General features: G+C 42.4%; 1 protein-coding gene and 1 long non-coding RNA gene across 4 annotated transcripts in view; one reads left to right on the top strand and one right to left on the bottom strand.

Moving 5' to 3' along the window:
• Positions 1-1,054: 1,054 nt before the first annotated feature.
• On the bottom strand, positions 1,055-6,580 carry LOC109872004 (uncharacterized). 2 transcript variants are annotated; one of them, XR_004205787.1, is made up of 3 exons: positions 5,400-5,904; positions 1,946-1,996; positions 1,055-1,387 (listed from the first exon to the last, which is right to left on the bottom strand). It is a non-coding gene; the product is annotated as an uncharacterized LOC109872004 (long non-coding RNA). The 2 variants fall into 2 exon arrangements; XR_004205786.1 differs by lacking the exon at positions 1,946-1,996 and having other exon boundaries at positions 5,400-6,580.
• The window catches only part of LOC109872002 (CDK5 and ABL1 enzyme substrate 1), a 32,951-nt gene continuing 11,743 nt past the window's right edge, over positions 6,008-27,215 (top strand). Inside the window, exons 1-6 of one of the 2 annotated variants that reach the window (XM_020463072.2) lie at positions 6,018-6,705; positions 15,466-15,537; positions 15,924-16,016; positions 17,326-17,403; positions 26,792-26,897; positions 27,006-27,165. In XM_020463072.2, coding sequence (XP_020318661.2) covers positions 6,137-6,705; positions 15,466-15,537; positions 15,924-16,016; positions 17,326-17,403; positions 26,792-26,897; positions 27,006-27,165 — 1,078 coding nt within the window. In that variant the 5' untranslated portion in view covers positions 6,018-6,136. Of the gene's footprint in view, positions 6,706-15,465; positions 15,538-15,923; positions 16,017-17,325; positions 17,404-26,791; positions 26,898-27,005; positions 27,166-27,215 lie in introns of both variants that reach the window. The other variant, XM_020463073.2, reaches the window with a different exon arrangement.

Here is a 27,215-nt window from a genome sequence, read left to right as displayed (position 1 = left end):
CGACCTTTGCTTTCGCTAAATATTTTTATAACTAACCCAATACAGACCACAGCCTGTCATTTCCAATGGAAGCAAATTAATCATAGTGGGCAGAACAAGCAAAGAGGTGGACCGAGCCAAGCACCAGCTATCGAGAGCCTGTTGGGGCATTCTAGCCTGCATTTCCGTTAGGGAATGCCTACTCGGTGACGTGCATATGTGCAACGACTCAATACGCGCTATGCTTTCCTTAGCAACGCTTCTTTCTTTTTTTAAACTTTGGCAAAGGGTAAAGTCTACAAAATGTTGTCCACTCTGTTCGCAACAGATTATAGTTTTGGAAACAATGTTTAAAATCGATAAGAACATTTGCAGAATATTAGCCTAACGCTATCTCGCTCCAGCTTCTCCTACTTCCGGCCACTGGGCTTCCTCTCACCATCATATTTGGTAGTGAATGGAAACGCCAACCATATGCTTCACATTTATACATCTTGTAAAATATATGTCTCGCTGTTCTGTATTTGCTTTCGCTACCTTTTTTTTTGCTGTTGCAAAGTTTTGGCACATTCATTCCACGGGGTTAAGAGGGAGCCTAAAATGTTGAGTCTCTATTGGTCATCCGGTTTTGGAGTGACTGGTCAGCCTCACCCAATGATTCAGTTTGTTTACATCCTAGCTGCTCACCTCCTTGCTTATTCTGACCATTATGATTCATTTGCTCCCATTGAAAACGACAGGCTGTCGTCTATCTTGGGTTAGTTATACAAATCTTTGATATGACTGTGGTACTTTTACTAGATAGTTGGAGTGCAACATAAACTACTTTTCTAAACACATCAATCCATGCTTATATGGCTAGTAACAATAGATCCAAATGATGTGTATTTGTCAAATATAAATAGACAGAATAGATGGACAAACATTCTTTGAGCTAGTCATTGGGGAGACAATTGACAAAACTGTTACTTGCCTCAATGCTGTTAAAGCTGTATTATTGTGTATAGTTTTTCCTTGTTAATGTTCACTGGAAAATCAGAAGCATAAAGCAGATAATTGTCATGTCCATACACAATTAACCATCAATTATTTTATTAAGGATATACCCCTTATTGTACATTTTGATACAGGTAGTAGTTATTATTGTCCTTAGATGAAACACTGTTCAAGAAACAGATTACAATTTCCACAAAAAGTGTTCAACTCGTTTTCCTTGATAAATGGTTTCCAACATATGATTGGCAGAACTTCACTAAAGAGCAAGAACATCTCTGCATTGTAATTGTATAAGTCTGCCCTACTCTTTCTCATTGGTACAGTTAGAAATATTAGCAGTATTGTTGGGAATGAAGTGATATTCCTCCTTGGCTTCTCTCAGCTATGGAGACAGGTCATCAGCCACAACCGCCTGTGGAATAAATGAGCACAAATTATGCAAAGAGGTTAACATGAATGGAAACCTAACACTGTTACGGGGGGGGGGGGGGGGGACTACAATAAGAATATAATTCCATTTAAACTCTACTGTAAAACACTACCATGCCGTAGAGTAGCACTTAAATCTGAATATTGCTGTAGGCTTCAGCTACAGGGCTAGACATAGAGGTGGTTGAGAGAGCACACGAGGGCTACGTCCCACTTCTCTACCCTTCTCCTGAAGTCTGCACTTGCACACACCTCGTCATGGATTTAAAAGCATAGGATAGGTGTGTAAGCATTAGCAGGATGGAGTTTCCAGCATGACTAAATCCTTGCAAGAAAAGTGTGCAAGTGCAGGGTGGAGAATCGGGATGCAACACAGTCACATGACTTTTAGGTTAAATCCATATTGGTACTGCCTACGGGGAGAATCAGTGCAAAGTAATGACTTGCATCCATAATGTAGATATTCTCTACCTCTAAGCTTCCAACCTCCACCTCCTACCTATCCAAGTAGTAGTAGACCTACCTAATATAGGATACCTACTTCTGTCAGGCTCCCGAGTGGCGCAGCGGTCTAAGGCACTGCATCTCAGTGCTAAATCAAATCAAATTTTATTGGTCACATACACATGTTTAGCATTTTATTGGTCACATACACGTCATTGCGAGTGTGGCGAAACGCTTGTGCTTCTAGTTCCGACAGTGCAGCAATATCTAACAATTCCACAACAACTACCTAATACACACACATCTAAGGAATAAGAATATATACATATAAATAAACTCAGCAAAAAGAATAAACATCCCTTTTTCAGGACCCTGTCCTTCAAAGATAATTAGTGAAAATGCAAATAACTTCACAGATCTTCATTGTAAAGGGTTTAAACACGGTTTCCCATGCTTGTTCAACCATAAACAATTAATGAACATGCACCTGTGGAACGGTCGTTAAGACACTAACAACCAACTCTGAAAAACACCAAAAGAAAGATGCCCAGGGTCCCTGCTCATCTGCGTGAACGTGCCTTAGGCATGCTGCATGGAGGCATGAGGACTGTAGATCTGGCCAGGGAAAATTGCAATGTTCGTACTGTGAGAAACCTAACAAGGAACCCAAACCTGCTTCGTCATCGTGCATACATTTATTTTGTCCTCCCCACACCAAACGCGATCACGATAGGCAAGTTAAAATATCAAAACAAACTCTGAACCAATTACATTAATTTGGGGACAGGTCAAAAAGCATTAAACCTGTATGGAAATTTAGCTAGCTAGCTTGCACTTGGTAGCTAATTTGTCCTATTTAGCTAGCTTGCTGTTGTTAGCTAATTTGTCCTGGGATATAAACATTGAGTTGTTATTTTACCTGAAATGCACAAGGTCCTCTTCTCCGACAATTAATCCACACATAAAATGGTCAACCAAATCGTTTCTAGTCATCTCCCTTCCTTCCAGGCTTTTTCTTCTCTTCTCTTGACTTGATATTGCAATTGGAAACATTCATAAATTAGGTGCATTACCGCCACCGACCTCGTTCGTCTTTCAGTCACCCACGTGGGTATAACCAATGAGGAGATGGCACGTGGGAACCTGCTTCTATAAACCAACGAGGAGATGGGAGAGGCAGGACTAGCAGCGCGATCTGTGTCAGAAACAGAACTGACTTCTATTTTAGCCCTTCGCAACGCAGACGCTCGTTGGAGCGCGCGAGCAGTGTGGGTGAAATAATTGAATAATATAGATTTCGAAATTTATTTTGCAACGCTCGCACACGTGATGCGAGCGGTCTAGTCAGCTTGTAAGACAGAGCTACAGGGAGATAGCTGTCCATCCTGTCTGTCCTCATAGCGGCAGACCACGTGTAACAACACCTGCACAGGATCGGTACATCCAAACATCACACCATCACACACAGGTACAGGATGGCAACAACTGCCAAAGTTACACCAGGAACGCACAATCCATCCATCAGTGCGCAGACTGTCCGCAATAGGCTGAGAGAGGCTGGACTGAGGGCTTGTTGGCCTGTTGTAAGGCAGGTCCTCACCAGACATCACCGGCAACAACGTCACCTATGAGCACAAACCCACTGTCGCTGGACCAGACAGGACTGGCAAAAAAGTGCTCTTCACTGATGAGTCGCGGTTTTGTCTCACCGGGGGTGAATGTCGGATTCGCGTTTATCGATGAAGGAATGAGCGTTACACAGAGGCCTGTACTCTGGAGCTGGATCGATTGGTCAGTCATGGTCTGGGGCGGTGTGTCACAGCATCATCGGACTGAGCTTGTTGTCATTGCAGGCAATCAACGCTGTGCGTTACAAGGAAGACATCCTCCTCCCTCATGTGGTACCCTTCCTGCAGGCTCATCCTGACATGACCCTCCAGAATGACAATGCCACCAGCCATACTGCTTGTTCTGTGCGTGAATTCCTGCAAGACAGGAATATCAGTGTTCTGCCATGGCCAGCGAAGAGCCCGGGTCTCATTGAGCACGTCTGGGACCTGTTGGATTAGAGGGTGAGGGATAAGGCCATTCCCCCCAGAAATGTCCAGGAACTTGCAGGTGCCTTGGTGGAAGAGTGGGGTAACATCTCACAGCAAGACCTGGCAAATCTGGTGCAGTCCATGAGGGGTAGATGCACTGCAGTACTTAATGCAGCTGGTGATGCATTGTGCAAGACCGCACCACCCTCTGGAGATCCCTGTGGTACAGCCCGACAGGATGCTCTCAATTGGGCATCTGTAAAAGTTTGTGAGAGTTTTATGTGACAAGCCACATTTCTTCAGACTCCTGAGGTTGAAGAGGTGCTGTTGCACCTTCTTCACCACACTGTCTGTGTGGGTGGACCATTTAAGTTTTCCATGATGTGTACACCGAGGAACTTAAAAAAGCTTTCCACCTTCTCAACTACTGTCCCATCGATGTGGATGGGGAGGGGGGGGGGGGGGGTAATCTCCTTTGTTTTGTTGATGTTGAGGTTGTTTTCCTGACACCACACTCCGAGGGCCCTCACCTCCTCCTATAGGCTGTCTTGTCAGTGTTTGTGATCAGGCCTACTACTGTTGTGTCGTCTGCAAACTTGATGATCGAATTGGAGGCGTGCATGGCCATACAGTCATGGGTGAAGGGAGGGGGCTGAGCGAAAGGAGGGGGCTGAGCACGCGCCCTTGTGGGGCCCCAGTGTTGAGAGCCGCGACACTTTGTTAAGAGCCGCAACGCTCGGTTTGAATACTAACACGCATTGCTTGTGGTACGGTTTTGGAAGCATTAGGACCTTATCTTTCATATCGGCAATAAATTGTAAAAAATTAACTAAAGGTTAAATTGATCCACACTTTTCTAGGGTTAGGGTTTCCACGCTGCCATATTTCCATGTTACAGCGCTTGTTTACTGAAAACAGACAGTGGACAGAGTGCTACCTGTGCTAATTAGCTATCTGTGTCTCCAAACACCTGTTTGTAAACAGAAGACAGACGTCACAAACACATTTTCACTTAAAAATACTGTCGCCTGCAACTGTGTTCAAACCGGTAAAAGCAGTGTACACCAGAGGAGGCTGGTGGGAGAAGCAATAGGAGGATGGGGGCTCATTGTAACGAAGGGAATTATGTTTGACTTGATTCCATTCGAGCCATTAGAATGAGCCCTTCCTCCTCTGTAAGTGTGTATTTTGTATTTGTGAAATTATTTTGATGTGATATTATGAAAGTAGAGGGATTTATGTTTCTAGAACCGTATCACAATTGAGAATCGATTCATGTTTAGATGGAATATTTGGCTGTTTTGGCTTCCAGAGCCAATTCACCTTTTAAACAGAAAAAGTCCTTGGACTAGTAGGAATGAATGGTAGGTTCCTTTAGCCTTGTTCTCGAATAGCCACATACTGTACCTTCAGTAACTTCAGAGTAAGTTCAGTGCATCATATCTTGCTTGCTATCGATGATATAAATGATATAACCATGCTAACTTAACTACCTAAAAAAAAGACACTTACCTAGGATGTTTTCCGATGCTCTTCTTGTCGTACATTTACCCTGTCTAGCTATCTAGTAGCCACTGAGACCTTTTTTATCCAAAATGGAAAAGTTAAATAATTTTAAAAAATAGTGAAAAAAAATCAAGGATGACCTATCATTCCAAAACCAGTTGACCAATAGAGACGCATCTTCTACGCTTCCCTTTAAACCCCAAAAAAAGGCAGCTAAAACGAAGGGCGGGCAGGGTAACGTAACCAAAGAAAGAAAATATTGCAGACAAAGAGGGAAGCGTTTCTTTGCAATCATTGAAAATGTTTAAATTAAAACCATTTTTTTCCCGCATTCATTTACAATGTATTTGTTCTTGCCTTTCAAAATGATTTCCTTGCTATGTTATTTATTCGACCTCAACACTTGTGGGTTACTGTTTTGCTTTCAGTATCATTTTTGTTTGCATTAAGAATTTAATTCACGAATTCAAAAGGTTTGTTTGATATTAAAAAGGCACAAAAGTAATTCCATAGAAGAGGGGAGGAAAAAAACCTTTCATACGTATCCCTGAAAGCTTATTGGTCCAATTTTTCTGCTGCCACAATTCACAATACTGCACACACGTGACCATCCTGTGTTTAGTCAGTGTAACGCTTGCACTTAAAAGACAAGCATTTGCTAACTACATATGCACTCTTTACACACTTTTAATGTCATCTTGACAAAACCGCTGCTCGCAGCTTCGTATAGCTGAAAGCGGACCATGGCGGCTGCCATGAGCAGCAACACATCCACAACCACGCTTCAGATCAAGTATTCCAGTATCGAGCATACGCGGAAACGCATAGACCCTCGGAGGAGACAAGCCGCGCTGTCTTTTCTCAGTAACATTTCTTTGGATGGTCGACCCGTGCAAGATGATGCCGACAATCAGATCGAAGAGGATAATTCAATTGAGGCCAGGACTAGACAGAGCCTGGTTTCCACAGCAGAGCGCCCGCTGTACGCGGTTGGAAGTGGCGCTGCGGTAGCAACCCCCACCGCCGCCCAGGCGCTCGCTAGTGCAAACCAGGCTCTGATTGCTAACACCCGAGCCAGTTTTGGGATTGGTCCCGCCGCTGCAGCTCCAGCATGTACAGATCCGGAAGGGGATGCTTTCGGTCCTTCGATTTTCAGTTCGTCCTTCTCTGTAGTACCAGCCGCGACTAGAAGCAGGCTCCAGACCTACACTCAGGGAGTCGTGCCTGCTGCCCACCCTAGGCAGGCTTCCCAGGTCTGCTGTCTAGAGGGAGGACAGATCGCCAACTCGGGACTGGAACTGCAGAGATCAAGGTAACTATAGGTCTCTGCATCATGTAGCGTTAGTGTTTACATTCATTGAGTTGTGAAGGAGTTTACACTGACTGTTATGTATATCAATGTTGCCTATGTTGGGTAGACTACTGGCACAGAAGCCCACACAGGCAGTGTTTACACTGCACTCTCACAAATTAGGCATCATGTCGTATGCGACAATATTGCAACCCAGTAGTGTCAACACTTCACCACAGGCTACAGTATTGCAACAGGTAAGTGTTATCTTGATGAAGGTCTTTGTTGAGTGAAGCCAAGAAACGTGAGCCACAGATCTGGGCTGGGCTAGGTTAACGTTTATCAACAGAGATAATTTAAACAACAGAACGGGTTCGTAGCGCATGGTTGCTCAAAGGTCATCATAAGTCTTAGTCGGTGTACTGCTAAAGACATGTAAATAAAAAAGAAAGACAGACAGCAAAGACAAAGTGCCCTCAGATTTGTGAAACCGTATCTCATCAATGAGCGACTTATACACTTGTGTGCCGAGATTCAAGTGGAATCAATGTTGCATATCAACCGGATGAGGTGGAAACGGTTAACCGTTGTGCCATCATTTCGATTAGCCTTAACAGTATGATGCAGGTCCTTTAAACAGAATTTGTAAAACATGTTCGGGATACCACTGAAACCATGTGAGGTCAAACAATTAAAGGCATGTCCAGAAGGAAGAAAGGGGTGACTTTTTCTCCCCCATGCAGATTCAGTCCCACCATGACTACTTGACAGGCATGGAGATGAAGACCTATATGGATCAAGCTGTGGCCTAGTTCCTTTCACAGACCTCATCACTTCAGACAAATGTTTCCTATCTCGAGGACTGGTAATCTACTTGCTACCTCACATGGCCTAATTAAGTGAGAGCTAACTGACAATATAGCCTATTGGTTTGCACAGTACAGTATATAGAGCTAATGCTGCCCAGGTAGGCCTATTGTTTATTCTGGATTGTTTATTCTGGAGCTGAGGGTATGTGTATTTTCTCCCCATAATCCGTTGGATGTGTATGTCTTTCTAAAGCGGCCCAGCACCTGCCGCCTTGCCCTCTCCTATGCGATATAAACATCCTGGAACCCAACACTCCCAAATACACCGTACCACGGATGCCTTTTATTCCATACCGTTGTTTACTCTGTAGAGTAGACCAGAGCACAGGGAAATATGAGGCTTGACTCTTTCTCTCGCCACTGCAGGAGAGCTGTCAGTAACAGTTCTCTCTCTCTCTCTCGCTCGCTCTCGCCTCTGCAGGAGAGCTGTCAGTAACAGTTCTCTCTCTCGCTCGCTCTCGCCACTGCAGGAGAGCTGTCAGTAACAGTCTTCTCTTTCTCTCACTGTCAAAAAATGCTGTTAGATACACTACACTCTCAGGCCACTCCGCGAATGAGACACTCCGCGATGGAGACACTCCGCGTCTTGCAGCTGCCAGACTTCACAGGACAACGCATTCATGAAGCCATTGTGATGCGTTTAGTTCACCTTTTGACTTCATCGAAGTGACATTAGTCAAACTGCCCCTGAAATCTGTCATGAGCTAATGCCATATCTTAATGGTGAAAAGTACATGTAGCGTAAAACATGCCATTTGGTAATGAATGCGTTATGAAGTTTTTAAAAGCAGAATTCATGGGTTTTTATCAACCCCAACAGTATTTTACACAAAGTTGAATTCATTAGCTTACTGCAATATATTTATCTTGAAGGTGTTATGATGATTAAAGTTTGCGTAGGGGTCTTCTCATTGCATTAGTTAGCCATGTAGTGAGCCTGAGTTACAGTACCATGATTGATTAGCTAAACCCCCACAGGTTATGGAATGCGGTCAGTCAGACAAGGAAGCCCATATAAACTGAATTATAAGCTAACTAGGGCGACCTGTTGATAGACCCTGGCCACATTTTCCACAGGCATACCATAGACGAGAGTCCCACAGTGGCTGGTTTGTTTTCTCAGGGCAGCAGCTTGGTGGAAACGTGGCCAGGTTCAGAGAACCCTGGCTGGGAAAGGAAAGGCAGGATGCCCAGGCTTTCAGAGACGTTGCCCGGCCAGGCTCTCCTTTCTCTCGTTTTCTATCCTCCACTTCCTCTCCCAAGGGCACCAGACTAGACATTCTTTCGCTTTCATCTCTCTGTCTCTCTCTCTCTCTCTAGATAATAAACAAAAGTGGAAAAATAATAATATCCAAGTTACTGACCCAGCGCTCTTAACCTCTAGGCTACCTGCCATCCCAATGCTCACAAAAGTTTCAAATAATATAGACATTTGAAATGTTATATTCCTGGCTATGTACAGTTTTGTAACAATGTGCCAATAGTTGAAGTATGAAAGGGAAAATAAATAGACCAATAAATATAGTTTGTATTTACAATGGTGTTTGTGCTTCACTGGTGACCACAACTCTTGCTGGAGTTTATCAACATTGGATTAGTTTTGTGGGTCTGTGTAATCTGAGGGAAATATGTTTCTCTAATAGGGTTATACATTTGCCAGGAGGTTAGGAAGTGCAGGCACATAGCCTGCCTTCTTTCGAGAGCCAGGTCTGCCTACGGAGGCCAGATAGCATTCCAGTTTGCTTTGTTTTTTGGTTATTTTCCAATGGCAGAGTTGCAAAGAAAAAGCCACATCTCAGACTGGCCAATAAAAATAAAAGATTAAGATGGGCAAAAGAGCACAGACACTGGATAGAGGAACTCTGCCTAGAAGACCAGCATCCTGGAGTCGCCTCTTCACTGTTGACGTTGAGACTGGTGGTTTTTTTTCGGGTAGCTGCCAGTTGAGGACTTGTGACGCGTCTGTTTCTCAAACTAGACACTAATGTACTTGTCCTCTTGCTCACTGGGGCCTCTCACTCCTCTATCTGTTCTGCTTAGAGCCAGTTTGCGCTGTTCCGTGAAGGGAGTAGTACACAGCGTTGTATGAGATCTTCAGTTTCTTGGCAATTTCTCGCATGGAATAGCCTTCATTTCTCAGAACAAGAATAGGGTGATGATTTTCTGAAGCTACTCAACTAGTCTAAAGAAGGACAGTTTTATTGCTTCTTTAATCAGAACAACCGTTTTCAGCTGTGCTAACATAATTGCAAAAGGGTTTTCTAATGATCAATTAGCCTTTTAAAATGATAAACCTGGATTAGCTAACACAACGTCCCATTGGAACACAGGAGTGATGGTTGCTGATAATGGGTCTCTGTACGCCTATGTAGATATTCCATAAAAAAAATCTGCCGTTTCCAGCTACAATAGTAATTTACAACATTAACAATGTATACTGTATTTCTGATCAATTTGATGTTATTTTAATGGACAAAAGCACATTTTTCTTCTTTAAAAAACAAGGACATTTCTAAGTGACCCCAAACTTTTGAACGGTAGTGTGTGTGTGTGTGTGTACAAAACATTAAGAACACCTGCTCTTTCCATGACATTGCTTCCACCTGGTCAGTCTATGATCCCTTATTGATGTCACTTGTTATATCTACTTCAATCATTGTAGATGAAGGGAAGGAGACAAGTTAAACCAGGATTTTTAAGACTTGAGACATGGATTGTATTTGTGTGCCATTCAGAGGGTGAATGAGCAAGACAAAATATTGAAGTGCCTTTGAACAGGTTATGGTAGTATGTGCCAGGTGCACAAATTTTTCTAGAACTGCAACGTTGCTGGGTTTTTCCACACTCAACAGTTTCCAGTGTGTATCAAGAATGGTCTACCACTCAAAGGACATCCAGCCAACTTGGTACAAGTGTGGGAAGCATTGGAGTCAACATATGTTTAAAAAAAAAAATCTCTCTCTTTCCCCCTTCCCTCTCTCTCTCTTTTGGCCTCCAGTCCTGCTTGTGCTCCCAGCCAGCAATCCCCAACCCTCAGATCAAGTGCCAAAAGATACTAGGCCAGAGCTCAGGGCTGCTTAAAACCATCCTCTTGTTCGGTGTGCCCTGGTTTGAATGCATGCGGATGATGGCTGGGTCTACATAGGCTGCAGTATTCTACTGCTCAACCTAGACTCATAAATTAGGCTGGAATGGGAAAGGCATCGTGTAAGACGCCCACTCCGTCTTGCTGCTAAAGGTGTGTCCGCCTGAGCTGTTGATCTGTTTGCCCCGGTTTAAATGTAAATGTATATTTAGCGTAGTGAGCATTGTTGGCACAAAATCTATTTAATTAGAAATGGTTGTTGATTGACAGTTTTTAAGGCAGTTAATTAAATTGTGCATTGCAAAGTCTCCCCCATGTTTTAAACCATCTTTCAGAAGTTGTCGTTGTGTTCAGAAGCCTACTATGAGGAGACTATGAAGCCATAGCAGAGAAACCACATGCGGTATAAAAGCCATTACAATGGTCTGGTCCTTTTGCAGTTTTGTGTGATTGAGTCATATCCTTTAGGTTAGGAGGTTGATTGTTCGGTGATGTCATAGCTGGCATAATCACATGTTTATGTAAGCAGCATACATAGGCTAGTTTTCCTCTGAAACCCTTGAGACTTGAACTGTACGCAAAAGCTCCAAGCAGCTGTAGGGATATGGTTAAAAACACCACCGTAATCGAAACATTACTGGTAATGAGTCTTGAGACAAGCTCGTCAGCATGGATTACTCCTTAGTTCCAAAATGGATCTCTGAATACAAGTTCACTAGTTCCAGTTCCACAATGCTAGTTGCACTGTTTCTCACCCTAGACTACATGCTATTTTAAGGGATGGAGAACGAAATGGATTCAGCGTTTTTACTTTATGTCAAGCCACTGGGAAAGGGGGATACCTAGTCAGTTGTACAACTGATTGCGTTCAACTGAAATGTGTCTTCCGCATTTAACCCGACCCCTCTGAATCAGGGAGGTGCGGGGGGGGGGGCAACTAACCACACGGTTCTGTGTCTTGAACAATATACAGTTGGGTTTATTGGCACCCTTTTGCACACTCCCCTGGTTGAAAGAAAGTAAGATCCAACAAAAGAGTCTAGATCAGAAAGTGTAACAATAGCATCCATAGTTATGGACTTGCAAACAGAAGTCTTCAAAATGTCCAATACTGTCAGTAACGTTGTAGCGTTAGGCTAAAGTTAGCTAGCTAGCTTATTGTCTTTGAGAGGGTCTGTTACTTATGCACTACTAGCTACTTAACCCCAACATTTTTCTCTATCATTATAAAGCCATAGTTATTTTGTTGGTTTGACAGTCATTTCTGAAGATGATTTATTTCATGTGATTCATTTACGTCCGCCCTCATTTTTAAGGTCAACCCTATTAAATGAACTGAACTCTCGTTTTAATATGGTGAGGATGTCTGGCCATTTTCTGTTTTGTGGTGGAAAATGAGCGGGTCGAGCATAACACATCAACCCTGTTACCCATAGATAGACAGGTTAGACTCTTTTTTTTAATTTAAAAATAAATAAATTATTAAGCATTTTTGTGAAGCATTCAATTGCGCGTCCCGGTTGCACACAACAAGCTTCCATTCCCCCTGTCACGAGGATTTATGGCTGATTTAAGATGCAATCATCAACCCTGTTATGGTCAACCCTGTTACTGTATTTTGTACTTAAATGTCTAATGCAGACTTTTTTACCTCCCGTATTCAAATAATTTCTGGGTAACAATTAATTACTTTACTGTGATTGTTTTAAATGAAAATGGTAAAAAATAAACCAATAGCTTCTTAGCAAAGAGTTTTGATAGGACTGACTGGGGAGGGGGAAACGGATCATTTGCTGTTATTGGGAAAGAGGTGATGTCACCAGGCAGGCCAAAATTCCATCCCACCACAACAGGCTAAAATTTCAGCCATTCTTTTCAAACAGCTCTTACACTAAAAGGGCATCATCATAATTGTTTACAATTTCACAGTATTATTCCAACCTCAGTGTGGAAATATATATAAAACACAGTAAAATATTTGCGGGGACTGCACTGGGCTTTTAATGGGCACTTACTACAGTAATGTTTTTATTTAACCTCTTGATGGGAAAAATATGTTCATACTCCCTGACTAAGGCCATAACGCCGACACGAGTGAGTTAAAAAAAATCTTGGTTCCATTGAACATGCCATACAAATAAAGGCATTTGAATTAGTTATATGAGGAGTGCCTTGTTCAACTTCATAAGAAACACAAAAGATGATAAAAGGAGGACCATGTGCTCTTTTTGACATTCTGTTACAATTTGGTGAAATCAAATGTTATTTTGACCAAGTTACACTTTTTCAAAAGGCACCGAATTTGTGGAACGACCTATTTAATTCCACTCCGTCACCCGACAGTGGAACGGGAAGGCAATGTCCATGGCAGGCTGCCAATGGGTGTGCATGTAAAACTATTGTAATATTCTAGAGCACTACTGCGCCGTAACCTAAAAACGGCAAGCATAGCAGACAGGTTATATATGGATTTTGTTTTTACGTTTATTGTGAAGATTGATCATTGACCTTGCTTGAAATGATTCGTTGTTAATTTGAACAGGGCTTGAAAACAACCACTTGAGGCAACAAAGAGACAAATAGGGTCTTTCATTGGCAGCTCTTACTAACAGATGCCATTGTTCTTTCAACATTGAAGGAGGCTAGAATCCAAAGTAGCCTGTGCTCTACGTTGAAGCTTTTGAGTCTGACCTGACCATTGGATTGGATTCTATTGATCCAACATCCAACCTTACCCTCAGTTTAACATCCAATAGCTGGTCGCGTCAGAGTTTTGTCTGAAGTGAATGAGTGGTCTGGTCTGTGTGTTATTGTGTCCACAGTTTACACTGGTGTGGAAACTGTCCTTTGCCAAAAACCATGTCCTGTCTGGCTTGCCGTTGCTCATCTACAGTGGCTGGATCAAAATCCTAGTGTCCCGCTGAACTGTGGAAACTAGTTTTCATGCCAGCTGGATTTTCAGAGAGCTCAGTTCCTCAGTTGTGTACCGTACGAACTGTGAAAGAAAAAACTTGTATTCTGTCCAAAAACATTAAAAAAAGGAAAGATGTCTCCGAGTTATAAGACTTTATTTGTCCTCTACTCAAAAACAGCGATGGTGTAGTAGGCCATCTGTAATTGAGTGAACCTAATCATTTGTCATGGAGTACCTGGAACCAGGCCTGTATTTGTTCAGCTGACTGCTATTGCCTAGCTGTTCGTGTTAATATGTTCTCCAGGGAGAAGGTGGAGAGACATACAGGTAACTGCCAAAATAAAGGAAACACTTGAGTAAATTATGGTTACAAAGTGTAGTGAAAGCGAAAGCCTATTATTTGGGCGGGAATACTTTTTTGTACATTGATTCTACACCTCACTTTCCTTAAGCTGGACTCAAACCTAGGTCCAGCGATTTACAAGCCAACACCTTAACCGTTACACGATGTTAGGATTTTGAAAGTGATGTAGTGTACGCCCGGCATTGATGATTGCGCCTCTGACCCACTCACATTAAATGAGCGTCGGTGACAGCCGCATGCACCGTGTAGGCAACGACATGGGGGTTTTGTCTCCGATCTCAAAAACCGTTGTTAGGGACGGAGAGACACGTATCTTATCAGTTTATCCATAATCAGAACATTTCCTAGGGTTTCCTGCAGCAACGGAAATACCGGTAGTTATTTTTCTTCCACTGTGAATTTAAGTCCATGGTTCATTAGATGGATTGTAATTCTTGTTTTGTCCTTTATAAGTAAGGTTATGACTTAATCTAGAAAAGTCCAGATTACATTTCTCGAGCATGTATAGGCTTAATCTCACATGTTCAGTAGGGCTGGCTGCCTACTTCTAAGACTGGCAGCTGATTATATAGGGGCGGCAGGTAGTAGTGTTTCGAGGGCCAGTAACTGAAAGGTTGCTAGATCGAATCCCAGAACTGACGAGGTAAGAATCTGCAGTTCTGCCCCTGAACAAGGCATTTAACCCACCGTTCCTAGGCCGTCATTGTAAATAAGAATTTGTTCTTAACTGATTTGCCTAGTTAAATAAAAAATAAATGCAGCAATAGCCTAATAGATGTGGCTCTGCCTGTTGAGTCACGCAACCCAAGTGTGAAAGAAAGGCCTGTCTGTGAGGTAACCGTTCTACATGAGAAAATGCTTTCAGAATCATCCCTTGTCTTTATCCTCTCAGTTACCGACCAAACCAGTGCCTGACTCTAGATTGTTCTAACCATTCTACATGATCTCACACAGAGGCTGCCGGTCATAATTTCGAGCACAACAGTGGTCATTGACGACGGCAGCCAGGCAGTGTTGATGTCGGTGATTACTTGATTCAGTGACTACAGCTCTGCTTTGTAAGAGGCAGCACAGCACACAGCTGTGGAGGTTTTAGCTATGCCTCAGATCTGACATGGAGGCACATGAGGTCTAGTTAGTTTAGGCTACTCATTCATTCTCCAGACCGTTAAAGAACTATGAAAATGATTGTCGTTGCTGATCGCTGTTGCTTTTAAATCTTCAATATTTGCGTTCAGAACAGGACCGTGTTGACGATTTCTGCAAGGTTGTCCAATACTCATATAATGGTCTTTTTACATTTTTTATTCTTTGACCAAATTTAGCAATCATATTTCGCAAAAAAATCTTGCAATGCAGAATAAAATATTAGAAATAGGCGTAATGCTTATTGTGTCCAGCCTTTCCCCCTCCATGGCCAGGTCAGAGCTGTTTAGCAGCACCGCAAGTTGCTTGTAAATTCCATACCAGCATCTTTCCTAACAACTGCCTCTTTATTTCTCTCTCCTTCTACCCCTGCCCTCTTCTTCTTCTATCCTTTTCTCCACAGACGGAGGCTCATCTCTCAGCGTTCCTCCTTGGAGACACTGGAAGACATTGAGGAGAACGCCCCTCTGCGCAGGTACTGTACAGCAACAACTGTCACAGACCGCACAACACTGCACGCCGCCCCGAAACATAACTTTGGCTTGCTCATATTTTCCTCTCATGTTAGAGCTGTACTTGACAAGTCAATAACAGCTTTAGCCGGGGAAGTATTTAGGTAGATAATGACATTGGGGGGGGGGGGGGGGGACTATAATTTCACTTCAGTTTGATTTGTGGAGTACTTTTATGTCCTGTGGGGTAGTGATGGTGGGAACGTCATGCTGCTGCGGTAATGTATTGGTCTGGCTCCGTCTCTCTGTTTAGATTTGTAAAAAATATATGTGGTCTTCACGGCTCAAATGGATCCCACTTAATCACATTTTTGTTTTGATCAGTCTTATCTATTTGGTGTGTTTGTAGATGCAGAACCCTCTCAGGTTCACCCCGACCAAAGAGCTTCAAGAAGGTTCACTTCATCAAGAACATGAGGCAACATGATATGCGCAATGGAAGGTATGAATGAAAACAACACCAGTCCTAATTCCATACAAAGTTTCAATGGAAAATGGCAGGATGCCCCCCAATGAACACTCAGCAGTTTGAATGTCTATCAGGTTACCCAACTTTAGCCTACATCTTGGACAAGAGATGTAGGCTGTTAATTGAAGGTTATTCCTTATAGCTTAAAGTACTGTATCAATTAATGTGCTATTGGTTAGTAACTGATCTTATTGATTGATTCATGTGTCAGACTGCTCAACAGTTCATTGGGAGTCTGGTTAGTTTTCACTGAAATATTCTCAAATAGAGTTTTAGATCTTGTTTTGAATATTTTGTTAAGGCTATACATTAAGGATCACACCGGTTGAATCACAAATGAGTCATGCAACACGTCACTCTCTCACGTTTACAATGGTGTGTGCATGTTGACCTAGAAATTCCAGAGCACTGAGGACATTTTAGCACACCAATTTATTTTTATATATATGCACACAGTTCTATGTAGCTATTGTTCAGCTTCTCTCAGTAATGAATACTATCACCTTTTTGTGGCTGTTTTCTGGAATCTAAAAGGAAATGGACAGCTAAACTATTTCCATGGCACTTCATTTCGTATTACACCGATCACTCGAGTAGCTTTTTATACTGGCATTTTTGAGCTACAAACCTCAAGCTTCTTTTACACTTGGGTGTACCGAACCCACTTCTTTTTTATTTAAATTTAAAAAAATATATATATATATATTTCTGTCCCAGGAAGAAAATAGAAGTACATCTATGCTGCTGTTGTTTTTTTTTATTTACTCGTATCTAGTTTATCAGTGTGCCATATACAGTAGTAATACATTGCCACAAGTTACATTCTGCCTGTGACATTGATATTAATCAATGAGTAGGCCTCTTATTGGGATGTCAACTCCGAAGGTATAAATCTATGAAGCAGTAGTTATGCAAACCACTTCTTTCAGGAGTGATTCAATTGTACTGTTCTATCGTTCAATGTTTTTATGTGCAGCTGATATTCTGATATTGTAAGATGAACAAGTTTGGTCTTTTTTTAGTCTCTTTAGACATGGCTTAGTAGCCTCATTTTAAAAGATCAATATACAAAAAAAATTCATAATTTTGTCCCCAAACCACTGACTACACAACTCTCACACAACACATATACATGGAAATAAATACAGGATTTCATTTAGTTTTCTAAATCTTGAATGTTTTACTGCACACTTTTCTTTCCTCCATCTTTTAACCTGTAGATCTGAGTGTCTTTTTCAGAGTTAATTCCTAATTAGCATATTTATTATTTTTGTTTTTATAGGATAGTCCTAATCAGTGGCAGAAGATCCCTTTATAGTGTATTTTCTGTCCTGCCCTATCGAGATTGTAGCCAAGCAGGGTATGTATCCTACAGCATGCCATCCTTCTAACCTTTGTAACTTCGTTCTCTGCTTTCCCTCCATTCTCTCATGGGTTCATTCCACCAATTCGGTGCCTTTTGAGAAGCTACATGGTTCTTGCCACTGAATATAGGGGGGATAACACAAGGGGGGATAAAACAATAATAATAGTATAGGGGATAATATAGGGGATGAAACAATTACCTGCACTCCGGATCGCCAAATCAGCCAATAGATTGTATGGGCTTACTTGTCTAGAACACATCCATCCGGCCTCCTGAGTGGCGCAGTGGTCTAAGTGCTAGCTGTGCCACTAGAGATCCTGGTTCGAGTCTCAGGCTCTGTTGCAGTCGGCCGTGACCGGGAGACCCATGGGGCAGCTCACAATTGGCCCAGCGTTGTCCGAAAGAGGGTTAGGGAAGGGTTTGGCCAGCAGGGATGTTCTTGTCCCATCTCACTCTAGCGATTCCCGGGCCAGGCGCAATGCACGGTCGCTAGGTGTATGGTGTTTCCTCCGACACATTGATGTGGCTGGCTTCCGGGTTAAGCGGGCATTGTGTCAAGAAGCAGTGCGGCTCGGCTGGGTCGTGTTTCGGAGGACGCACGGCTCTCGACCTTCGCCTCTCCCTAGTCCGTACGGGATGGGTCAAGACCGTAACTACCAATTGGATACCATGAAATTGGGGAGAAAAAGAGGTAAAAAAAAAAAATGAGCAAAAACACATCAATCTGTTTATAGTATATCTTCATGACAAAGTATGTATTTCGCTTAGATGTGCTCAATATAAGCCATGTACCAATTTCTTTTTTAACTCCGTTTCTCTTTCAAATACCATCTCGCAATGGAAAGGGAAGACCAGTTGCATTCAAAATGTGTCTTCCACATTTAACCCAAACTCTGAATCAAAGAGGAGCGGGGGGCTGGCTTAATCGACATCCATGTCATTGGTGCCCGTGGAGCAGTTGTGTATGGGGGTTAACTGCCTTGCTCAAGGACGGAACGGCAGATTTTTCCACCTCGCCTGCTCGGGATTCGAACCACCCACCTTCCGGTTACTGGCCCAACGCTCTTAACCGCTAGGCTACCTAAACCTTGTGTGTCTGTGGGGAAAGGGCCGTTGTTGCCATAGCAATGTACTCTGCACTCACCTTGGCGGAGACCAACTGCAAGTTGAACTCTGTGAGATGGATTCCTAAATTGTTCAGGCAATTTTGACAGCCACTTAACTTGCTGATCTTGACTTTAGAATTATTGTGTGTAGCTATGTTTGCTCAGCCAGCCCAGAGAGAGAGCATTGCATTGTGGGTTTTGTAGTCGACTTTGCACTGCAACAGATTTCCACACCGATTTTCGCATGTTGTTACCAACCTTGTTATAACAACAAATCACTTTTTTATAAACAAATTCTCAGATTTATTGAATTTTTCATGTGGCTTATTTTAAACGGCACATTTAATTTAACAGGCTTCTGATTCTATTTTGATGCACAATTCCTACTTAAAATAAAAGGCACTCTTTTTCGTGAAACGATCCTAGTCCCTTTTGTTTCTGCGGATATAATCTCCTATAACTGGTACTTTATTACATTGGGAGGGTTGACCATTGTTAGATTGAACAATTTCCGGAACGTGTTGGTTTTGGTAGAGAGATGAACAAGTAATTAATCACACCCATTTTCAAGGGAAAATCCACTCAAATGATACATTTGTCTAATATCTGGAGAAGTCTAATATCTGGAGAACCTTGACTGCTGACATAAAATACATTTTGGGACTGTATCAACAGTGGAGTACTGAAAAAAATACCAACAAATAGTTTTTGGGTGGATTTTCCCTTTTTAAGGCTTGTATCCATTTCCCTATGTTTTCATATAGTTCTATAGCGGAGGAGGCTGGTGTGAGGAGGTATAGGATGATGCGCTCATTGTAATGGCTGGAATGGAATAAATGGAACGGAGTCAAATGTGGTTTCTATGTGTTTGACTCCGTTCCATTCAATCCATTCCAGCCATTACAACGAGCCCTTATTCATATAGCTTCCCCTACCAGTCCTCTGGCCTATAGGTTGCTGTTGGCTGTGTCTCGAGATCTCTTTGGAAGAAGTCATGAAGTTAGTTTCATTCTAATAAAACACTGTCTTGCCCGTTGCAACCGTTTCTGGCTTTGCTGTTATCATGTAGACTGCACCTTTGCTCAAGTCATTGCTGCCGTCAAAGATTCCGTAGCATGCTTTTATCTCAGCTCTCACTCTGAACTTTGCATGCGCTTTGCTGCAACTGCATAACACGCATCACAACATTTTCGGAGTGGACCCAAATGAACCATCCATAACAGAGCATTTTGGAGTTTCTGTTTGGAGTTTACACCTGATATGATGTGTTGTTTATCCTCCCTGTGTGGTTAGAGGAGATATTTTCTGGCACTTGGAAGAGAAACCCTGGCTTATCAGTAGTCATCGTCCTCATTGCAACACAAGGTTCAGACTCCTACATGTTATGGGAACCCATAGTAGTCCTGAACACTCTCCGGCCTGGTATCCTCCCACCTGGCCTGCCTGCCTGTCTATGGGGATAGTGGCGGTGTTGTTGTGACCTAGGTCTTAAGTGCCCCTCAAGAAATAGCTTCTTGTTTTGGAGGCGTAAGAGAAAAGGAACTGATCAACACAGAGAATACAATTGACAGAGAGAAAGAAGGAGCCTTTCCAGGGTCGTGACCTCTTTGTTGATGTGGCGTAGTCTTCCTAAGACATCAAGGGGTTGTAAAGAGCCCCTAGTTATATCCAATAGCTGAGCTGAATAACGCTGCCACAGAGGTTTTCGACAGCATCAAAAGAAAATGTGAATTATAATGAATGGACATTTTTGTTGAGGTTGCTAAAAAAATGTAAGGGAAAATCCAGTCTGAAATTTCAAAGTGGAAATTACAAACTTCAGCAGACTTTCTTTTTTAATTTTAATTTTTTTAAACCTCAAATCCACCGCAAGTTTTCGATTTCCTGCATTGCAGGAATGTTTTCCTGCAACAGCCTACACCTGTAATAGACCGTTGACAGTTAAATAACGTCTTGGGAGTGTCACTACAGCAAAATACACTTTGACTATGTATAGAACTGCCCAAGCTAAAATAACAAGCCTATCCTAAAATGGAAATACTCAGTGCCATGTACAATTATGATCACTGACATTATGTCCATGAGACACACGGTGCATTCGGAAAGTATTCAGACCACTTGACTTTTTCCACATTTTGTTACATTACAGACTTATTCTAAAATGTATGAAATAGTTTTTCCTCTTGTCAATCTACACACACACTACCCCATAATGATGAAGCAAAAACACGTTTTGAGAAAGTTTATTACAAATTAAAAACTGAAATATCACTTTTACATACAGTGGGCTCCACAATTACTGGCACCCCTGACTGGCAATGCACAAAAAATACTTAAAACAATATAATTCTAGAGAAACTCAAAATACCAAAATGTGAGAAATAATGTACTTAATTAATGATTCAATGGAACCAACCAGAATCATACAATTATTTAATACAAAATACATTTCACCATAATTATTGGCAGTCCTCATTTAATACTTAGTGCCACCACCTCTGGCAAGGATAACAGCATGGAGTCTTTTCCTGTAATGTTTGACAAGGTTAAGGAACCCATTTGGAGGGATTTTGGACCATTCCTCTGTGCAGATCCTTTCACATTCTTGGGTTTGTGCTTATCAACTGCCCTCTTCCACTCAGCCCACAGGTTTTCAATTGGATTGAGGTTCGGCGACTGAGATGGCCATGGCAGAACATTGATTTTGTTGTCACAGAACCATTTCTGTGTGGATCTTGAGGTATGTTTTGGATCGTTGTCTTGTTGGAAAGTCCACCTATGGCCAAGTCCCAGCCTTCTGGCAGAGGCAACCAGATTGTCAGCCAAAATTGCCTGATACTTCGTGGAATTCCTTATGCCATCAATCTTAACCAGTGCCCCTGGACCTCTGGAATTAAAACAGCCCCAAAACATCACTGACCCACCACCATATTTCACAGTGGATATGAGGTGCCTCTCCTAGTATGCATCTCTGTTTCAATGCCAAACATGCTGTACCTGACCAAAATGTTCAATGTTGGGCTCATCTGACCAGTGCACCTTCTTCCAGTCATAATTTAAACGACGTTTGCAAACTTCAAGTGATTGTGTCTTAGGGTCAGAAAAGGCTTTCTTCTGGCAACCCTTCCAAAGAGCCTGTGGTTGTGGAATTGGTGTCGGATGGTGCTTTTTGAAACCTGGTGACCCCAAGACGCCACCAAGGCCTGCAATTCTTTCACAGTGATTATTGGGGATTATGTTGGTTCTCTCACCATCCTCCTCCCTCTCCTGGGGGGCAAAATGTATTTGCGTCCTCTACCCGTGAGGTTTAACTGTTCCATATCGTTTGAATTTTTTAATTATTGCCCTGACAGTGCTCAGTGGTATATTCAATCATTTGTTGATCTTCTTGTAGCCATTACCAGATTTATGAAGGTCTACGACCATCTGTCTCTTTTGAACCTCCAGTTATTTTGTTTTCTTCATGGTGTTGGATGGCAAAGAGATATTGCATGTCTTTTACTTCATTTTTATACCCAAATGGCTCAATATAGTTCCTTAAGACTTAAATTAAACTTATTTAAGTTTATCTATTTCCTGGTTTAACTTTGGTAGATGTTATTTACAATAATCTTTAAGGGTGCCATTAATTGTGAAACCTCGATTTGGAGGGCATTGAATTTGAATTAAATCAATAAATGATTTTGGTGGGTTCCATTGAAACATTAATCAAATACAGTATTTCTCACATGTTGGTATTTTGAGTTTTATCTCTACAATTATATTGTTTATATTTTTTACAAGTATTGTATGTGCATTGCCCGTCAGGGGTGCCAGTAATTTTTTTACTCATGTCTTTGTTGAAGCACATTTGGCAGCGATTACAGCCTCGAGTCTTCTTGGGTATGACACTACAAGCTTGGCACACCTGTACTTTGGGAGTTTCTCCCATTCTTCTCAGCAGATCTTCTCAAGCTTTGTCAGGTTGGATGGGGAGTGTGTCTGCACAGCGATTTTCAGGTCTCTCCAGGGATGTTAAATCGGGATGAAGTCCGGGCTCTGGCTGGGCCACTCAAGGACATTCAGAGACTTGTCCTGAAGCCACTCCTGCATTGTCTTGGCTGTGTGCTTAGGGTCGTTGTTCTGTTGGAAGGTGAACCTTCGCCCCAGTCTGAGGAACTGAGCACTCTGGAACAGGTTTTCAAGGATCTCTCTGTACTTACAGTTGAAGTCGGAAGGTTACATGCATACACTTGGGTTGGAGTCATTAAAACTTGTTTTTCAACCACTCCACACATTTCTTGTTAACAAACTATAGTTTTGGCAAGTCAGTTAGGACATCTACTTTTGTGCTTGACATGTAATTTTTCCAACAATTGTTTACAGACAGATTATTTCACTTATAATTCACTGTATCACAATTCCAATGGGTCAGTTTATATACACTAATTTGACTGTGCCTTTAAACAGCTTGGAAAATTCCAGAAAATGATGTCATGGCTTTAGAAGCTTCTGATAGGCTAATTGACATCATTTGAGTCAATTTAGAGGTGTACCTGTGGATGTATTTCAAGGCCTACCTTCAAACTCAGTGCCTCTTTGCTTGACATCATGGGAAAATCAAAAGAAATCAGCCAAGACCTCAGAAAAAATATTGTTGATCTCCACAAATCTGGTTCATCCTTGGGAGCTATTTCCAAACGCCGGAAGGTACCACATTAATCTGTACAAACAATAGTACGCAAGTATACACACCATGGGACCACACAGCCGTCATACCGCTCAGGAAGGAGACGCGTTCTGTCTCCTGGAGATGAACATACTTTGGTGCGAAAAAAGCAAATCAATCCCAGAACAACAGCAAAGGACCTTGTGAAGATGCTGGAGGAAACAGGTACAAAAGTATCTATATCCCCAGTAAAATTAGTCCTATATCGACATAATCTGAATGGCCGCTCAGCAAGGAAGAAGCCACTGCTCCAAAACCGCCATTAAAGAAACAGACTATGGTTTGCAACTGCACATGGGGACAAAGATCAAACTTTTTGGAGAAATGTTCTCTGGTCTGATGAAATAAAAATAGAACTGTTTGTCCTTAATGACCATCATTATTTTTGGAGGAAAAATGGGGAGGCTTGCAAGCCGAAGAACACCATCCCAACCGTGAAGCACGGGGGTGGCAGCATCATGTTGTGGGGGTGCTTTGCTGCAGTAGGGACTGGTGCACGTCACAAAATAGATGGCATCATGAGGTAGGAAAATTGTGGATATATTGAAGCAATATCTCAAGGCATCTGTCCGGAAGTTAAAGCTTGGTTGCAAATGGGTCTTCCAAATGGACAATGACCCCAAGCATACTTCCAAAGTTGTGGCAAAGTGGCTTAAGGACAACAAAGTCAAGGTTTTGGAGTCGCACTTCACAAAGCCCTGACCTCAATCCTATAGAAAATTTGTGAGCAGAACTGAAAAAGCGTGTGCAAGCAAGGAGGCCTACAAACCAGACTCAGTTACACCAGCTCTGTCAGGAGGAATGGGCCAAAATTCACCCAACTTATTGTGGGAAGCTTCTGGAAGGTTACCTGAAACATTTGACCCAAGTTAAACTATTTAAAGGCAATGTTACCAAATACTAATTGAGTGTATGTAAACTTCTGACCCACTGGGAATGTGATGAAAGAAATAAAAGCTGATATAAGTCATTCTCTCTACTATTATTCTGACATGTGGGGATCCTAACTGACCTAAGACGGGGAATTTTTACTAGGATTAAATGTCAGGAGTTATGAAACTGAGTTTAAATGTAAGGTGTATGTAATCTTCCGACTTCAACTGTAGCTCCGTTCATCTTTCCCTCTCCTGATTAGTTTCCCAGTACTCAGTACTTTGTTGAAGCACCTTTTGGCAGCGATTTCAGCCTCGAGTCTTCTTGGGTATGACACTATAAGCTTGGCTAGTCTCTCAGTCCCTGCCTCTGAACAACATCCCCACAGCATGATGCTGCCACCACCATGCTTCACCGTAGGGATGGTGCCAGGTGAAACGTGACGTTTGGCAATCTCCAAGTGGGCTGTTATTTGCCTTTTACTGAAGAGTGACTTCCGTCTGGCCACTCTACCATAAAGGCCTGATTGTTGAAGTGCTGCAGAGATGCTTGTCCTTCTTGAAGGTTCTCCCATCTCTACAGAGGAATTCTTGAGGTCTGTCAGAGTAACCATCGGGTTCTCCAAGGCTCTTCTCCCCCGGTTCTCCCCCGGTTGCTCAGTTTGGCATGGCGGCCAGCTCTAAGAAGAGTCTTGGTGGTTTAAACTTCTTCCATTTAAGAATAATGGAGGCCACTGTGTTCTTGGGGACCTTCAATGCTGCAGAAATGTTTTGGTACCTTTCCCCAGATCTGTGGCTTGACAAAATCCTGTCTCGGAGCTCTACGGGCAATTCCTTTTGACCTCATGGCTTGGTTTTTGGTCAACTGTCAACTGTGGGACCTTATATAGACAGGTGTGTTTGTGTGCCTTTCCAAATCATGTCCAATCAATTGAATTTACCACAGGTGGACTCCAAGTTGTAGAAACATCTCAAGGATGATCAATGGAAACAGGAAACGTGCTCAATTTTGAGTCTCATAGCAAAGGATCTGAATACTTATGTAAATAAGGTTTTTCTTTTTTCTTTTTTTTTTTATAAATGTGCTGACATTTCGTAAAACCGGTTTTCACTGTCATTAAGGGGGACATTGTGTGTAGTGTGTTTTATTTATTTAATCCATTTTAGAATAAGGCTGTAATGTAACAAAATGTGGAAAAAGTCAAGCAGTCTGAATGCACTGTAGAACTAGACTAGGAACAAGTCCAAGCTTCTGTCTGGTATGACTTTTTCCTGCATTTTCTCCCTTTCTTGCCCCAATTAGAGTTGTTATTGATTTACGACAGTGTTCATAATAACTATTTATGGCACCGTAGAATTCTGGGAACCTAGAATGCGTTTGGCTTCTCTTATGTTCTCTATCTGGTCCAATTCCACATTCCTTTCTTTAGAGCCATCTCCTGTTGTTAATATTAAAAATAACAGTTTTCATTGCTCACTCCTGAACTGGAGGTCTCTTTGTAACCTTGATAATTGTTAATTTAAAAAAAAAACATTTTAATACATTTAGGTCTGATTCTGCTTGTTTAGATTGTTGTTTAATCTCTGTGAAAAGGCAGATATATTTTAATTTAATTTTTTTGCCCCTCGTTTCTTATGTATTGATCCCTCAGCCACTTGACAAGATCCTCTTTGTTTCCTTCCACTACTGTGTTCTCTGTTTCATCCTTTGACAGACTGCAACCCCTGGCTTTCCTGGCTTGCTTAGTTTCCTCCCTCCTTATCTCCCGTCCTTAAAGTTTTCTGCCTTGGTATCTTTGTGTGTGTGTGTGTGTGTGTGTGTGATGCATCGGTCAACAAGATTTTCCCATGTGCCAGATAATGCTATTTTCATCACAGCTCCACCTCAGACAGTCTGCCATCTAATCCTAATAACAATGGTCATGTGATGGCCATCTGTGTGTCATTGTAAAGCAGTCACGCTTGTCCAGTGGCCTTTCCCTGCCATCGCTACTGGCTACTGTAACCACCACATACCCTTTTGTCAAATCAGTCTGGTGAACGTCCATGAAGGGATGAACGTTTAATAATAATGCATTTTTAATTAGTATGAGTCGATGTGAAACCTTTTTAGTTGCTAGATGGTTTTACAGCAACACTGGACCCTGAAAGTTTTTTTTCTAGAACATCTGCTCAAGGCTGTAACCCGACGGGTCATTTCCAACGACTGTGTACCACTGACACAGTTTCAACTCAGTGCAGTACTACATTTCCTTCTTTAGTCGAGCATGTGACCCGCTTTTTTTATTTTTCGAAATCTAACACACTGATATGAAATGTAGAGTACTGGTGATGCAACCGCCCGCATTCCTTCAGCCCTACTTGGCAGAATGCTCCAGTATGCCCGTATTAATCCACACTCATTTCAACCCCTCGCTGTATACATCTTAGGATTCCAAATTCTAGCAAGGATCACCCACCCAGTCAGAGATCGCATACAGGTAATCGGAGAATCTGATTGGGTTAGTGCAGTGCTCTACAAATCAATAACAAGCACATTTTAACTGTGTGTAAAAAAATAAAAAAATAAAAAATAAAAAAATGGAACTAGATGGACAGAGTTAGAAATGCTGAGGTGGATTCTAGACAGCAGACTGTTTGGCAGGGGGTGTGGGCTTTTATGGGAAGGGATGTCTAAAGGTGTTGCGCCCTGGCAGGGATGTGAAACTGGAAAGCGGGCGGCAGCGGCACCCCTCGGGCGGGGTCAGTGCCAAGGAGATGGTGATCGGGCTGGAGGGAGTGGAGCTGGGGGCTGACGGAAAGGTGAGAGAGGACTGGAGACAAACCCTGTGTGAGAGCCTGAACACGAGCGCCTTAATTAACAGTAACATGCTCTTGAAAATGTGAGTGTGTCTCTCTCTCTTTCTCCAGACTGTGTCGTACACCCAGTTCCTGTACCCCACCAACGCCCTGGGCAGCGGTCGCAGGAACACCATAGACTCCGTGTCGTCCTTCACTCAGTCTCGTAACGTCAGCCACCGCAGTCTCAGCCTGGCCCGGGCCAACAGCAACCAGAGCAGCATCGACACGGGTCAGTCGTATGAGTGTGTGTGGATCCTCTGGAGTAGTTGTAGCGTTTCG

The sequence above is a fragment of the Oncorhynchus kisutch genome, linkage group LG27 (genome assembly GCF_002021735.2).
Source record: "Oncorhynchus kisutch isolate 150728-3 linkage group LG27, Okis_V2, whole genome shotgun sequence".
Taxonomy (NCBI): domain Eukaryota; kingdom Metazoa; phylum Chordata; class Actinopteri; order Salmoniformes; family Salmonidae; genus Oncorhynchus; species Oncorhynchus kisutch.
Note: the sequence above shows the minus strand (reverse complement) of the source record. Positions and strands in the feature narration are given on the sequence as shown.